The sequence below is a fragment of the Perognathus longimembris genome, chromosome 5 (assembly GCF_023159225.1).
Source record: "Perognathus longimembris pacificus isolate PPM17 chromosome 5, ASM2315922v1, whole genome shotgun sequence".
NCBI lineage: Eukaryota > Metazoa > Chordata > Mammalia > Rodentia > Heteromyidae > Perognathus > Perognathus longimembris.
Genome location: NC_063165.1, coordinates 2,985,316 through 3,000,697, shown reverse-complemented (window position 1 = coordinate 3,000,697; position 15,382 = coordinate 2,985,316). Strand labels below are relative to the sequence as shown.

At 58.2% G+C, this 15,382-nt stretch overlaps 1 protein-coding gene across 1 annotated transcript in view; it reads left to right on the top strand.

Moving 5' to 3' along the window:
• The first annotated feature begins 1,412 nt into the window (after positions 1-1,412).
• Bace2 (beta-secretase 2) overlaps positions 1,413-15,382 on the top strand; it is a 54,780-nt gene continuing 40,810 nt past the window's right edge. Inside the window, exons 1-3 of the mRNA XM_048346559.1 lie at positions 1,413-1,470; positions 3,966-4,179; positions 4,324-4,594. Of these exons, the coding sequence (XP_048202516.1) occupies positions 1,413-1,470; positions 3,966-4,179; positions 4,324-4,594 (543 nt within the window). The remainder of the gene's footprint in view (positions 1,471-3,965; positions 4,180-4,323; positions 4,595-15,382) is intronic.

Genomic DNA, 15,382 nt, shown 5'->3' with positions numbered 1-15,382 from the left:
ATGGATATAAAGAGCAAACTTTTCCTTGGCTGGTGAATTGGAGAGGAGAGTCGCAGAGACTTTTCTGCCTACGCTGGCCTTGAATCTCAGTCCTCAGGTCTCACCCTCCCAAGTAGCTGGGATTATAATTCTATCTCCTTCCTCACAGGCATGAGCTGCTGGTACTTAGCATCATGAAGCTTCTTTTTACAAACTCAGGCAACTGGCCAGATTTGTTTGGACCAACCTGTGACATTCAGGCTTTATCAGACTCGGGTTTGAGTCTCTGGGCAAGAAACTGCTGCTTGTAGCATTGTGTACTTCCATCTTGGGGAGCCAGACTTTCTCTGCCGCTCATCTCCGTTCCTCTGCATCTCTGTCTCTCTAGATCGAGTATGCGTAATGCCTATCCATTAACTCATGTAGACTAAATGGCAATACTAAACTCTGTCATTTCTTCTTTACTTATTAACCACAATGCTTCTATAAAGAGCAACTTGGCTATCTGGGCACCGGTGGCTCACACTTGTAATCCCAGCTCCTCAAGAGGCTGAGATCTGAGCACCTTGGTTCAATTGTAGTCCATGTAGGAAAGTCCATGAGACTCTAATCTCCAATTAACCACCAAAAAGCCAGAGATGGAGTTGTGACTCAAGTGGTAGACTGACATCCTTGGGTAGAAAAGAAAAATGACTTGGCTACGGTCACCAATGAAGTGGTTATGCAGAGCTGTGGTTGCATAGAAAGTCAGAAGAATACACACTCCCTTCTTTCCCTTTCTTAAAAGTGAGTTCTTTTGCACTCTTTGAGGATAATCGATGTGCTTTTGTAAAAAGGGACATCGTGAGCAAACAGGTCTCAACACAATTGATATGTTTTAGGCCACTCCAGTGGCCGCATTTTATGACATTCAAATTGCACAAACGTTGCCCCTACTCGTGGCAGCACCTTCGAAGTCTGGGACATCATCCCCGTTTTCTGGTGTGGCCAGACATTCTGAGCTTTATCTTGCTCAGTGTTTGTTTTATCCCAGATTCAAAGGAGACTCCGAGACACTCAGTTAATCAGGCTAGGATTTTATTATCCGCACCCCGTCTGCACCCCGCCTTTGGGGGAGCGAGGCGCAGCCCCGAGCTTCCGTAGGCCTGGGTTTTTAAGGGTGAAAACCAGACACAGGTGGTCAAGCCAGTTAGGTGAAGCAAGCAAGTAAACCTAACAGTTACAGATGATCACAATTCAGTAAACACAGCAAGGACGAGCGGATTGGGGAATGTCCCAGCTAACCCGGAACCACAAGGCTGTGGAGCCTCTTGGGCCTGAAACTCTGTCTCGTTCCTCCCAGGCTCCAATTCCCATTTCAGCGGGGCAGTGTTTTAGGGGTGCTGCCTGGAATGGGCTTAGCGGGGCGCTCTGGGGAAGAGCTGGGGAGTAAGATGACCCGGGTGACTGGAACAAGCCTGAAGTGCCCCACGGCAGCAAAAGTCCTCCACAGTGAGTGCAGAGGGGCCCTGGGAAGAATGGGGATGGGGGTCCCTGGGGCTTGCGGGCATGTAAGCGGGAGTCTATAGAGTGGGGAGCAAGCCAGTGAAGGAGCAGGACAGGGAGCAGTGAGGACGCCCACAGCCCTTCACACGCACAGTGACACAGGGGAGTAGAAGACCAGGACACCTGTACACAAAACGGGGGGGGGGGGAGCTTCCTGCATTTAAACAGGGCTGAGCATCTATTGTGTCCAATAACCAAGTTAAGTACTTGCCAGCCAACAAATGGATTAAGTCATATATTTGTCTGTGTGTGTGTGTGTGTGTGTGTGTGTGTTGTTCTCTCACAAAGAATGAGATTGCAGAAACGCACTCATTACCTGGCTCGTGTGGTTGTAATCCCTCTCTACATCGCCTTTTTAATAATGATAACATATTTTGTCTTAATTTTTGAAAGAATGGAATTGCATTGTTTGCAGGAAAATAGTACTGCAGATTATTACATCAACAAGCCTAGCTCAGAAAGATACATATCACGCGTTTTCATTCATACGTAGACTCTCAATGTAAAGTCCTAATAAAATAAGACATAATGGCAGAGGGGCGCTTCTGGGGAGGGGTCTGGTGAGAGAGGAGTACGTTCGATGTGCGCCTGAAACTAGCCCCTGAAATCCACCACACAGGGTTGGAAATGAGAGGGCAGACACAGCTCCCCAGCCGGTCAGCCTTCGGGCGGGACTGGGGACCGTCCTCACCCCCTCCCATCCTCACCCCTCCCCAGGAGGAAGGCACCCCATGCCAGGCCTTTCTTTTCCTGAGTAAGAAGTCTGCCCGAGGCTGGCAGGGGCGGCTTGGGGGGCAGGGAGCAGCAGAAGGCCAGGGGCAGGGAAGAGCGGGGCCACCGGAAGGGCGTGTTGAGGTTGTCAGGGAGGACTCGACTCCGCTCCCCGCGCCCCTCAGAATTCAGCAACGCAGACAGAAGGAAATTCTTTCTGGAAGTACTTCAAGGTTACCCCCCCTCCCCCAAAATAAAGGTTGCTAAGAAGGAAATAAAAAGCCCATCCGAAGAAGCGTTCCAAATATCATTCCAACTCAACCCTCGAAGGTGAAACTATTATTATTTATTTCCCCAATCCGGCCAGCGCCATAGCCCCCAACAGGGAAGGAAGACTCTGAGACCCCTCGCTCGGTTAAAGACAACTTGGGAGAGGGTGGTGTAATGCTCTCATTCTGGTTTGCATTCTTTTCGGGAGGGCACCGCGTCCCTTTGCGCCTCTGCGTTCCTGTAAACCTTGCCATCTCTTCTCACAGTGAAAAGCTCGGGAATAGTCACACAACCGAGTCAGGGGTTTCTGGCACAAACCTTAATTAGACTTGAGTCTTCACAAATTCCCCTCGTGGTTCTTAACTATGTTACCGAGCAAACGCCTTTCACGTTGAACTTAAGACATCACGCAGGCACTATACCAACATGCCTGGTCGATCCCATAGGCTCTTTACAAGACTCGGGCTCCTCTGAGAGCTCTGGGAATGTGGTTTCGAACCCCTCAAGACTGGACTCCGGAGGATAAGTCATGGCTTCTTTAAATCAAGCATCCTTTACAGCCTTGAGTTTGAAATGGGAATGTATGAATGCAATCACTCCGGGGTAACTATGCAGAGGTACGGAGAAGACGGGCCTGATTCTGTCACGGGCCCCACCTGGGCCTTTCTTTGGATGGCTGGTTAGCATTGGGGTCTAGTTTGGGGGAAATGTGCCCTAGAGTGACAGTCATTAAACGTCCACCCAGGTGAGGGGAGACCTTTGCCGCCAGGTCCTCCTGTGGAGCCACAAGTGAGAGCAGCGTCAGGCAGAAGCTCAGGGTGTTGAGTGGAAGCTGGGGGGGGGGGGGGCGGGAAGCTCCCTGGGGCTTGAAGAGGGGCTGGGGAAGGCGGAAGCAATCAGTGGGGCAGCTTGTGTCGCCGTCCCCTCTGCCTTCCGCCCCTCACGTGAAACAACTGGGGCACCGCTGCCCGCATCTCTGCGGACTTGGCGTCTGCATCTCACCCACCCTTAATTAGACAATCCGAGCGGCTGGGGTTGGAGATCCAGTTGGCACCTCGGCCCCGCGGAGATGGTGGGGGGGGGGAGTTGGGGAGCCCCGGGGCCCCCTCCCCTGCAGCACCGACCCCCCCCCCCACCCCCGGGGACCGCGGCCCCGAGCCTGGGCAGCGGCTGGGGTTGGAGATCCAGTTGGCAGCTGGGCCCTGCGGAGATGTGGGGTCGGGGGGGAGAGTTGGGGAGCCCCGGGCCCCCCTCCCCTGCAGCACCGACCCCCGGGGACCGCGGGCGCACCTCCCCGGGGGGCGGGGGGCGCGGCCGGGCGCCCGGAGCGGTGCCGGGTGGGCGGGTGGGTGCCCGGTGGGGAGCTCCCCCCGCCCCCCCGCCCCCCCGCCCCCCGGGCCGCGCGCCCCGGGTCCTCGCTGCCCCTTTAAGCGTTCCCGAAACTTTCCCCGGCTCCGCAGGCGCGCTCGTCACATCCGTCGGCTCCGACCTCCGGGGCGCGTTCCCGGGCAATTCGGGGCTGGAGTTTTCCCGGGGAAGGGGCGCGGCCCGGGGCCCCGGCGCTGACCGCGCCCGCGGGGGAGGCGGCGCCCAGAACTTGCTCAACTTGGCGGCGAGGACCCCGGGGCGGCCCCGGCGCGCCCGCCCGCCGCCCGCCCGCCGCCGCCGCCTCCGGTCCTCCCTCCGCCCCGGCCGACCCTCCGCCCGCCCCGGAGCCGGCGTCCCCGAGCCCCCCGGAGCCCCCCGGAGCCGCCCCGGCCGCGCCGCCGCGGGGATGGGCGCGCCGGCCCGGGCGCCGCCGCCGCCGCCGCTGCTGCCGCTGCTGCCGCCGCTGCTGCTGGCCCAGTGGCTCCCGCTCGCCGCCCCGGCGGCCCCCGGCCCCGCGCCCCTCGCGCTGCCGCTCCGCGTGGCCGCGGCCGCGCCCGCCCCGGGGCCCCCCGCCCTGCCCCGCGCCGACGGCCTGGCGCTCGCCCTGGAGCCCGCCCGGGCCGCCGCCGCCGCCAACTTCCTGGCCATGGTGGACAACCTGCGGGGCGACTCGGGCCGCGGGTACTACCTGGAGATGCTGGTCGGGACCCCCCCGCAGAAGGTAGGCGAGGGGCGCACGACCCCCACCCCCACCCCGTCGGGACCCCACCCCCCTCGTGGCTGCAGCCGCGGGGTGAGGGGCGCCCCGGGACATCTCCCAGAGGCTTCCCGTCCCCCCAAGCTGCTCTCCGCGGGCGCCCTGGCTCTGGGATGGGGGGGGCGGGGAGCGCCCGGAGCGCCCTGGCTCTGGGATGGGGGGGGGGCGGGGAGCGCCCGGAGCGCCCTGGCTCTGGGATGGGGGGGGGGCGGGGAGCGCCCGGAGCGCCCTGGCTCTGGGATGGGGGGGGCGGGGAGCGGGGAGCGCCCGGAGCGCCCTGGCTCTGGGATGGGGGGGGGGCGGGGAGCGCCCGGAGCGCCCTGGCTCTGGGATGGGGGGGGGCGGGGAGCGCCCGGAGCGCCCTGGCTCTGGGATGGGGGGGCGGGGAGCGCCCGGAGCGCCCTGGCTCTGGGATGGGGGGGGCGGGGAGCGGGGAGCGCCCTGGCTCTGGGATGGGGGGGCGGGGAGCGCCCGGAGCGCCCTGGCTCTGGGATGGGGGGGGCGGGGAGCGCCCGGAGCGCCCTGGCTCTGGGATGGGGGGGGCGGGGAGCGCCCGGAGCGCCCTGGCTCTGGGATGGGGGGGGCGGGGAGCGCCCGGAGCGCCCTGGCTCTGGGATGGGGGGGCGGGGAGCGCCCGGAGCGCCCTGGCTCTGGGATGGGGGGGGGGGCGGGGAGCGCCCGGAGCGCCCTGGCTCTGGGATGGGGGGGGGGCGGGGAGCGCCCGGAGCGCCCTGGCTCTGGGATGGGGGGGGGGCGGGGAGCGCCCGGAGCGCCCTGGCTCTGGGATGGGGGGGCGGGGAGCGGGGAGCGCCCGGAGCGCCCTGGCTCTGGGATGGGGGGAGCTCTCGAGTTTCGGGGCGCGGGGAGGGCAGCCAGGGGCGCACGCCGGTGTTTGGGAACTTGTTAGCCCCCTAACACCCCAAGTGCCCGGGCCGCGAGAGGCCCCCGAGTGACATGCCCTCCGCCTGATTTCGGGGTACCAGGGGCCTCACCCGCGCCACCCACCCCCGCCCCGCCCCAGCCGTTTCGCTGCTCAAGACTTTGGTCCCGGCTTCCCGGTCGCTGTGCCCTCCAAAGATTGTGCCAGTTCAGCTGAAAGCGGGGAGCAGCGTGTCCCCCCCCCCCAACCCAACCCTGCCCCCGCGCGCCTTCCTCCGAGTTGGGCTGTTGGCCTTCTCCATGCTGGGCAGATAGATGCCCGGGACCTCTGCCCCTGCCCCGAGCTCCCCCCACCCCCCAGCCGGGCGACAGCTCGCGGGTGGCAGGTGGTCAGCCCGCGGGGGAAACAGGAACCGTGAAAGTCAAACCAGCGATCGGTTCCTTCCCTCTGTTACAGCGCCCATGGATTAACACTTTGTAGCATGTGTGTTCCCTCCCAGACCCAGTAATGTAAAAAGGAGGGGGAGGAGGGGGGAGAGAGAGCAAGACCAAGAGCCAGAGGGGAGAGAGAGAGCGAGCTAGCTACCGGAGAGGGAGACAGAGAGAGAGAGAGAGAGAGAGAGAGAGAGAGAGAGAGAGAGAGAGAGAGAGATCCAAGAGTGGCCATCTCACCCTTCTCCATGTGCCATTTGAAGTCAGATTCTTCTCATGGCTTGAATACACTGTGTGAAGATACTTTATTTTTATTTCTAACGTCCTCATTCTGTTTTCGTTCTGTTGTGATTGCCTGCAAATAGAACACACTCATGACTTCCCCATGTCTCTCACTATTCAAGGCTTCCAGAGGAAAAGACGCACCTTGCGCGTCTCTCTTTTTTAAAAAAAAAAAAAAGGGGAAACTGCTGAATAATTTCTGCAGTTATTTTGTTTTAAAAAAAACTTCTATGTTCAATTACCAATAAAATATTTTTATGACTGCCAAAAAAAACCAAAACCCTTCAAAAATGTATTGTTCTGCTCAGAACCTTGGTCCCAGTCGCTGCTGGAACGCAAGGGGAGCTTGGCTGGATGGCAGAGGAATGCGGGGGGGCGGGGGGGGGCAGCTGAGCAAATCCTCTGGGGCCTGGGCCTCTGGGTACCGGAGAGCAGGAGAGCGCAGAGGGAATGTCTGAGGGCGGGCCTGGAGTGGCTCTCCTCGAATAAAAGCTCACGTAGAGTTAAGAGTGGACACAAGGGTCTTCTCTCTGTTGCAATGAAGCAGTCCAGAGAAAAGCCTTAAAGCTCTCCCTCTGATGCCGGGCAGTGGAGGGAAAGACTCTGGAAAAGCTTTGATAACTACTAATAGCTTGCCTTCGTTAATTAATTCAGCGACTCAGCGACCTTTGCGTTCAGAATGCTGAAGTGTAACTAATTTAATTAACAGGAATGCGTTGAGTACCTACGCTCAGCTCTTTACCATAGCCAAGAACACAGTTCATTCGAGGTCATGCCTCTGTTAAGCAGTAGTTTGATTCCAAGGAGGGATACTTGGGGGGAAATAAAAAAACAACAGATGCAACTTTTGCATCTGATGGGACTGAAGTGTTCTGTCCCTCCCCAGCTGGATGGAGACGCTGCTCTATGACAGAATCCACATATCAGAGCAGGCAACGGGACACCCTTAGGTGCTGGCATCTGTGTGTTTGCTTTGTGCCCTGCCTGGAAATACCTCCGGGTGCCCAGAAATACCTCGGGGTGCCTACAGCAGGGGTCCACAGCCAGCTGCAGAAGAGGCTGGCCTGATCACCCAACCTTTGAATCCCGGCCAGTGTTCCTGCTCACTTGGTGGCCAAGAGTCATTCTCTACTCCCTGCTGATTCGCCAGAGCCTAAAATAAAAAGTGCTTAGGTGGAGAGAAAAAAAAACAGAGTTGTAAATTCAGATGATAACCAAGACTTTTCCCCCCTAGGCGTTGATGGTCACAGTATCTTAGGACAACGCGGGTGACCCGCGGGAGTGTGTTGGGGGGGTGGTTGCTGTGTGGTCCCGGCATCTTTTCTCTCAGAATCCCCCTCCGTCTCTCCTCCTGTGGTTCTTCTGCGCATTAGAGATGGAGAAACTGAAGCCTGGAAAGATGGGATGACTTACCAGGGCAGCAGGGCAGCACAGAGGGAGAGAGAAATGGGACCCCACCCTCCCCCCACCCCCAGGACCCGGACCACAGACCCAAGTTCTTAGCCACCCATAGGACAGACATATGCTCTTCCTCTTTCCCTCCCATACCTCTGATTGATTAGTCTAAGGTTTTGGCTTCATTTTTTTTTTTTTAATTTCCCTCCAGAGTTCCTTGAGTCCTGTACCCCAGGGTGTTGATGTATGAATGACTACAACCACAGGACTCTCCCTACTCCTTCCTCCCTCTCCTCCTCCCACTTCTTCCCCCTCCCCTCCTCCCTCCTCTCCTCCCTCTCACAGCAGTGTTTAGCAGGGTCCAGGAAAGCACTGCAGAGAAACTGAGCAACAGGCTTGACAAGAACCAGAGCCCTGAAGCTCTCCACTCCTAGGGGAAAGTCAGCAAGTGGAAGTGTGTTTATTCCCTGAGTGTTTTCAGCGAGAACCCAGGGTTCGTTGTTCTGCCCAGCCAGCTCCACGAGGAGGCCCGGGCTGAGGCCCCGAAGCTTGAGTGAGAGGGGCAGAGCGGAGCCGGCCAGCAGCAACACGTTGGCATGGAGATGAGAGCCAGGGTTACACACCGACACCGTCATATGGCTTCTTTCTAACGGCAGAGCCATCATCTGCTAGAACCATGCAATTTGGTCTTATTAATAATAATGGCATTCTAAAGTGATTATAATTATAGCAATTTCCATTATTACAAAACACTTTCACGCTAATACAGTAAATCCAACTATAGACGGGAAAGATCTGCAGCTATATAGAGTGGATTAAAAACAGTCTTTGGGGTCAGACGCTGGTGGCTCACGCCTGTAACCTGAGTGACTCAGGAGGCTGAGATTTGAGGATCATGATTCAAAGCCAAGTGGGACAGGAAAAGCTGTGTGACTCTGATCTCCACTTAACCAACACAAAGCTGTAAGTGATGCTGTGGCTTAAGTGGTAGAGCCCTAGCTTTGGGCACAAGTGTTCAGGGATAGCGAACCAGCACGGGCACGCACAGGCACACACACACACACACACACACACACAAAGGAAGGAGAGAAGGAAGGAAGGAAAACAAAGGAAGGAAGAAAAGAAAAGAAAAAGTAAAGGCACAGCCTATCTGCCACTAGCTCCTCTGGGAGAAAAGAAGCAGTCATATCTTTAATGAAAGAATTTCTCCAAGGGGATGAGCAGCCATTAAGTGAGCTCTCGGCAAGACGGAGCAGGAGCAGCAGCTGAAACTTCTGTTTACAAGCGATTCCACTGAAGCTCACCCTTTATCGCTCTCCCTTCTCCCTCCCCCAGAACAGGTTTCATGGTTCTCTTTTCTCTTTTGATGATAGTCCTCCTCTTTCATCCTTCTTGTCAGCCCAACTCCTTCCCACTTTTAATGGCTAGTCATTTCAAATTGGAGTTCAAGTGTAATGTTCACCAGCAGCAAAGGGTGGCTTTGGTTTTAGCGCTGTATTAATCAGGAACCTGTGGCAAGCTAGTGCCATTGGGGATGGGAGGGAGGAGAGGAGGGAGGGAGAGAGGAGAGGAGGGAGACAAGGAGAGAGGAAAGGAAAGGAGGAGGAGGGGGAAGGCAGAGGGGCTTTCTCATGCTTTTCTGTACTTGTGTGAGAGGTTGTGCGGCTTTTGACCCGTCTCTCTTGTTCTAGAATGGCTGGGATTTGTGTGTAATGGAAGAACCCCACCCACCGTGCGCACGCACAGATCAAGTCATTTTTAAGTGCCTGTGGCTGGTCAGCACTTGTGTTGGGAAGGACACCCTTGCAGACACGGGCCACCATCGTGACCCTGGTGGAACTCCCTCTGTGGACTTCTTCCTCCTGCTGCACCCCCCGTCTCCCCCCCCCCGCCCCCCGTCCGGACTCGCTTCCCGGGTCGCAGATGGGTCGGCCTAACCTGTTCTCCTAGGTCAGCTGCCTGTTTGTCCAGAAATGGTTGCTGGCTAAAACCCAAAGGGAAGGGGAAAGGCGAGGGGTTACATCGCGTCTGTTTTCTGTTGTGAGTAACCCAATACCGCAGAACACATAATAAGTGGTAGAGATTTACCTTGGCTCGTGGTTCTGGTCCGGGGTCAAGGTGCTGGCAGAATCCCAAGGCACGCCAAGGCCAGAGACCCCACCGAGGTGGCTTTTGTTGAAGGCCAGTTCTCAAGAGAACTCATTAGCCTATTAATCGTGTGTGTGCGCGCGCGTGCGCGTGCACCGGTACTCAGGGCCGCTCACGCCACGGCTCCGTTTCTGGCTTTTTTTTAACTTCCTTTTTTATTCGCTAGTTAATTAGTGATAAGAGGCTCCTGGGCTTCCCTGACTGGGCGAGCTTCAAACCGTGATCCTCAGAAGCTCAACCGCCTGAGTGCTCACGGTTGCAGGCGTGAGCCACCCGTGCCTGGCATCAACGACTGATCTTCGTCACATGAGTGGCTTAGTCCACTCCTGACTGCTGATCCCCGTTCACCTCCTGATGACCGCACCTCTCACTGTCTGGCAATGGGGATTCCGCGTCAACAGGAAGTTGTAGGGGGCAGTGAGAGTGCAGCCTGTTAGTAACGACAGGGCTCCGGGGAGGGGAGGCTGGCTCGGCCTGTGGCAGGAGTCAGAGCCGACGGGCTTCCCTGGCCCCGTGGAATGGGCAGCGTGCCTTGGGGTTTATTTTGTGTCTAGACCACTGGATGCAGGTCCGTCCTGCCCGGGCTGGAAGCACTAGGTGTGACCTCATGGCTGGGGGCTCTTGCTCCTGGTCACAGACTACAGGGTACAGGCAGAGCCCAGGAGGAGCGGGGCATTCCGCCCAGCTGGCCTGTCACCTTCTATTTACTGTCAAATTCGAATTTATGTATTTATTATACCAGTACTGGGGCTTGAACTCAGGGCCTGAGTTCTATCTCTTAGCTTTTTTTTTTTTCCACTCAAGGCTGATGCTCTACCGCTTGAGTTACAGCTCCACTTCGGACGTTTGGGTGACTAATTGGAAATATGAGTCTCATAGATTTTTCTTGCCCAGGCTGGCTTTGAACGGTGATCCTCAGCCTTCTGAGTAGCTAGGATTACACGTGTGAGCCTCCAGCACCAGCCAGACTACCGTGTGTGTGTGTGTGTGTGTGTGTGTGTGTGTGTGTAAGAGAGAGACAGACAGACAGACAGAGACGTGGGCCTTGAACTCAGAGCCTGGGCACTGTCCCTGAGCTTTTTCACTCAAGGCTAGCACGCCACTGCTTTGAGCCACAGTGCTAGCTCCAGTTTTGTGGTGGTTCATTGGAGATGAGAGTCTCACAGATTTCCCTGCCCAGGCTGGCTTTGAACCATGATTCACGGGCCTCATCCTCTCCGAGTAGGATTACAGGTGTGAGCCACCGGTGTCCAGCCTAAACACCCTTTTCTAACTAGCGGTGGGACTCCTGCCTAGTCCGGGCACCCTGGATCTCTCCCGGGCTCCCTTCTCCTCCGGTCACCCTGTCCTGCACCCAGCCCTGGCAGCACACAGGTTCCTGGTGGCAAAATGAGCACCTGGGAGACAGGTGGGCGGTCCGTCTTGCACTCGGTGACTTCTCTGGCTGTGAATGCACACTTGCGGGTGGAATTAGGAAGAGAGGCTGTGTTCTGGCCAGCTCTCCCAACCCTGGGCAGTCACGTGGGATGCGGTACGACGATCCGGTCACACACGTCTCCCTTCGTCCCCTCCTGACTCAGAAGGACTATTTGGTATGTTGCCTATTGCTACTCAGTAAAAGTGATCACCTTTTCCCGCTTGGAATGCTCAAAAGGAGAAGAACAGTGTTCTCCTAGTACAGACTGGGACCCACGCGAGGGGGCTGATGCGCTCAGATGTTGATTCTGCGGCCTGGTGTACTCTTTCACCTAGGAATTCATGGTCTCGGGACTGTGACGCGGAAGGTGGAGTCTGAGAGGGAAAGAGGGAATAACCAACAGAATGCCAAAGGCGTAGCCCTGGTGACGCAGTGCCTGCCCAACTAGGGGGAGGCCTCTGAGTTCACCCCCCAGTACTGCCCTCTCCCCGCAGTAGAGTGCATCTGAGGCTGTGTGTGCTTCCTTGGCTTGGAGGTGAAGACTTGTTGCTGGACAGAAAGCCACTTCTTACTGGATGTTGATTCCAGAAGCTTCCAAGGGATATGGGGCCTCCTCCACCGCACGGGGCATCTTGCGGGGTGGTTTTCTGCGTCTGTGGGATGGGGCGGCGTGTGGGCCCAGCGTGGGCACGCGCCCTGCGCCCGGCAGTTTGGGAGTCCCCGTTGGGAGTGGCTCCCAGCTCTGCCGCTTGCCGGAGGTCAAGGGTAGAAGACGGGTCATTCCACACGGCTGAGCCTCAGTCTCCCGAGCTGCGAGTTCAAGAAGTGGACACCCCGGGATGGCGACCTGTGTGGTTGGAGCAAACCTTAGCTCGCCCCATTCCCTCGTTCCCAGCCCAGGGCCGCTTCCGCTCTCGGCAGGTGAGTGAGACATCCGGGTGAGGGCGCGGAGGAGGCCCAGGGCACACACGGCCCAGAGCACACACGGGCGTGGAGGAGGCCCAGAGCACACACGGCCCAGAGCACACACCGCCCAGAGCACACACGGGCGCGGAGGAGGCCCGGGGGAGCGCCCGGCCCGCCCGCCTGGCTCCCCCGCCTCTGCCGCCCTGCCCTCCTGCTGGCACACGAGGCTCCTGCCAGGGGCCGCGAGCGCTTCCAGGGGCAGTGGCTTCCATGACCTCACGCAGCCCCGACCCTCGTAGCAGGCCTTCACTAAGGCCTGGCGTGCCACGGTCAGCCACACACACGGAGCTGCTGGCGTGCCGCGGTCAGCCACACACACGGAGCTGCTGGCGTGCCGCGGTCAGCCACACACACGGAGCTGCTGGCGTGCCGCGGTCAGCCACACGGAGCTGGCCCCTGTGTTTACACAGTGTCACGCCAGACTGTGAAGAAAGCAAAGGGCACTTTGGATCCGTACAGCCTGGGGAGGGCCGAGGGTAGGGGGGGATGGAGGAGCCCTCGCTGACCGGGCCTGAGAGGGCATGAAGTCCATACAGTCCCATCTGGAAGCCGGGGCGCCGGGCCGTTTGTAGGGTGAGCCCGGAGCACCAGCCGGCGGGGGAAGCCGTGTCTGAGACGCTTGCCTTGGCAGAGGATCCTCGTAATCTGTGTTACAAGTGTGCTGTGGGGTTGGGTTTTATGAGCATAGAGGACTTAGAGAAGAACGTGCAAACGCGACACCCCTCAGGGGCGGCGTGCGGGAGGGACGGGGAGGGAGGGGGAGGGAGTTAAAGATGGGCAGCCCTGAGAACCGTGGGTGTAGGGGTGCGGAGGGGCCGTGGGTCAGGAGCACCTTGCTGGGGGCCGTATGCGGCCCTCCATCATTTACACACTGCACACATACACACGCACCCACGTGCGCGCGCACACACACACCCCTTTGAAAGTCAGGTTTTCTGAGTGAGCGGCTCTCCTGACCCGATGGCTGAATTAGCAGCACAGCAAAGGTCTTACAAGGGGTGGAAAGTTCTAGAACCACGGACTCCTCAGGTGATCCGCGGCGACGCTGGCCAAAGCTTTTCTACGCAGAAGAATTTGCCACGTCGGCGTCTCGGCATAACCTTGGTGACATCAATTCCTGGATTTGGCGGGGGGGGTCGAGCTCGGGGCTTCCGGCGTGTTCAGCGGGTGCTCCCCTGTTGGAGACGTGCCCCCAGCCCGCGTCAGTTCTTCCGTACAGTCGTGAGGCACGTAGCCATCCCTCGGCGTAGACGGCGCTGGCGACATTGCGTCTGTGAGCCCGCCCGGCACGCGGTATTGTGCCTCGCACGGGTGACACTGGCGCTGGCGTGAGCACACGCGCCCGTTTGATTGCTGGTTGTGTGGAGTGTGGCGCGGTTGCATGCCATTGTCCTATGTGATGATGTTTTTGTGATCCTTTATGATGGCAATAAACAGATTCCCTGATGCCTTGGGTGTTCGTTCACTGTGCTTGGGGTTGTTATTTTACAACCCAGATCCTGCTCCTTCTCCTACTCCAGTCAGACACAAAGTTGAACCGGACGCGGGTGTGGCTCACTTCTGTAATCGGGCGTCTCAGAAAGCGGAGATCCGGGGGATCACGGCTCGAAGCTGGTCTAAGACTCCGTCCCCGAAATGACTAGCCAAAGGCGGAGCTGGACGTGTAGCTCAAGCGGCCACCAGCCAAACAAGCTAGCTCTCCCCTGCTCCGCTCAGCAAGAGACCCTGAGTTCAACCCCGCAGGGTCTGTGCAAAGCATCGGGCAGGCCCTGCACAGAGGCGGGAAGAAAGCATTGTTGACGGGGGGGGGGGGGGGGGGGGGGGAGGAGAAGGGGGAGGGTCAGGGATGACCTTTATCCTCTGTAGCATATGTGTTTAATTTAGCTTTGACCAAAAAGGTTGAAAAAGTTAGACATACAAGAACAGAAGGTCGATTAAAAAAAAAAAAAGCAGTGCTTTGTACAGTGGGACAATGCGTATTTAAGCTAGGTTAGCACAAGAAAGCAACCATTTAAAAATTCTTTGTGCTGGTGCTAGGACTTGAACTCGGGTCTTGGAGCTCTCCTTTAAGCTATCTTTGCTCAAGGATGGCTCCCTACCACTTGCGCCAACGCCTCAGCAAAGCTTTCCGGTGGTTCATCGGGGATAAGAGTCTCACGGACCTTTCTCCCCGGGCCGTCTTTGAACCACGATCCTTAGCTCTCAGCTTCCTGAGTAGCTGATGAGCACGACGCATCTTGACCACGTCATCCGGCAGTATGCTCGTAACACCTGGCGCTGAGTGTAGCTCCACACAAGGCTGTTGGATCTTGGTCAAAGATTTCGTCCAAGGGTAGGAGAATCCGCGGAGCGTGCTCGAAGGCGGTCGCGCAGCAAGAGACGCTTCTGAAGCGTCTGGTTGAGCAGAACCCTGTGGGGAGAAGTATGGAGATGTCTAGAAACAATCACAGATGCGTTTATTCCGTGTTGACCGGCTAGACCACTCACGGATAGCGCAGAACCCCGTGGGAATGGATGAGCAGTGGCTTTAAGCAAGACGGCATGGCGGAGGAGTGGGGGGGGGGGGCGACACTGTCGGGCGCAAAGTTAAGGTGCACCTGAAAATCCACCGGGGAGCTGGAGTCAACCCGGGTGTCCACACGGGTTTGTACCCAGGGTAGTGAGGGGTGCGGGTTGTGAGGACACCACGGGTGGACAGGTTGGACCCGCCTCCCAGGTGGACTGGTCACCTGAGCCTGTGGCACGCTGAGGGTCCCCGGGGGCGGGGGGGAGGGAGGGAGGGGGGTGGTCACCGATCCTGCAACTCGGTGGACGTGACTGCTGCCCTCAAGCGTCCTTGGCTTGACGTCCGATCCTGGCATTCACGTTCAGCCTTCGGCACGCCGCCGGTCTGGCTTGTTTCTCCAGGATACGATGTCTGGAAGATGAGTGGGAGGTTTCTGCTTCCCAGAACACGGCAGCTCCAGATCTGCTGACCGGCACGGCAAGGCCGGCGGCCGGCAGGCTCGTGCCAGGGCCGTGCTGCTGCGCAGACACGGGGAGAAAGGAAACGCACCGTGGAGGCAGAGCCCTTCAAGGTGCTGCTGCCACCCAGCGAGAACCCCTCGGGGCGACAGACACCCCTGGAAAGAACCGGCAAATGTTCCCGTGATTTAGCTTCTATACCCCCAAGGAGGTCAGTTGCTAGAAAACACCCCTCTCTTTATGTCCTTGTTTGTGTGTTCACTGTAGGA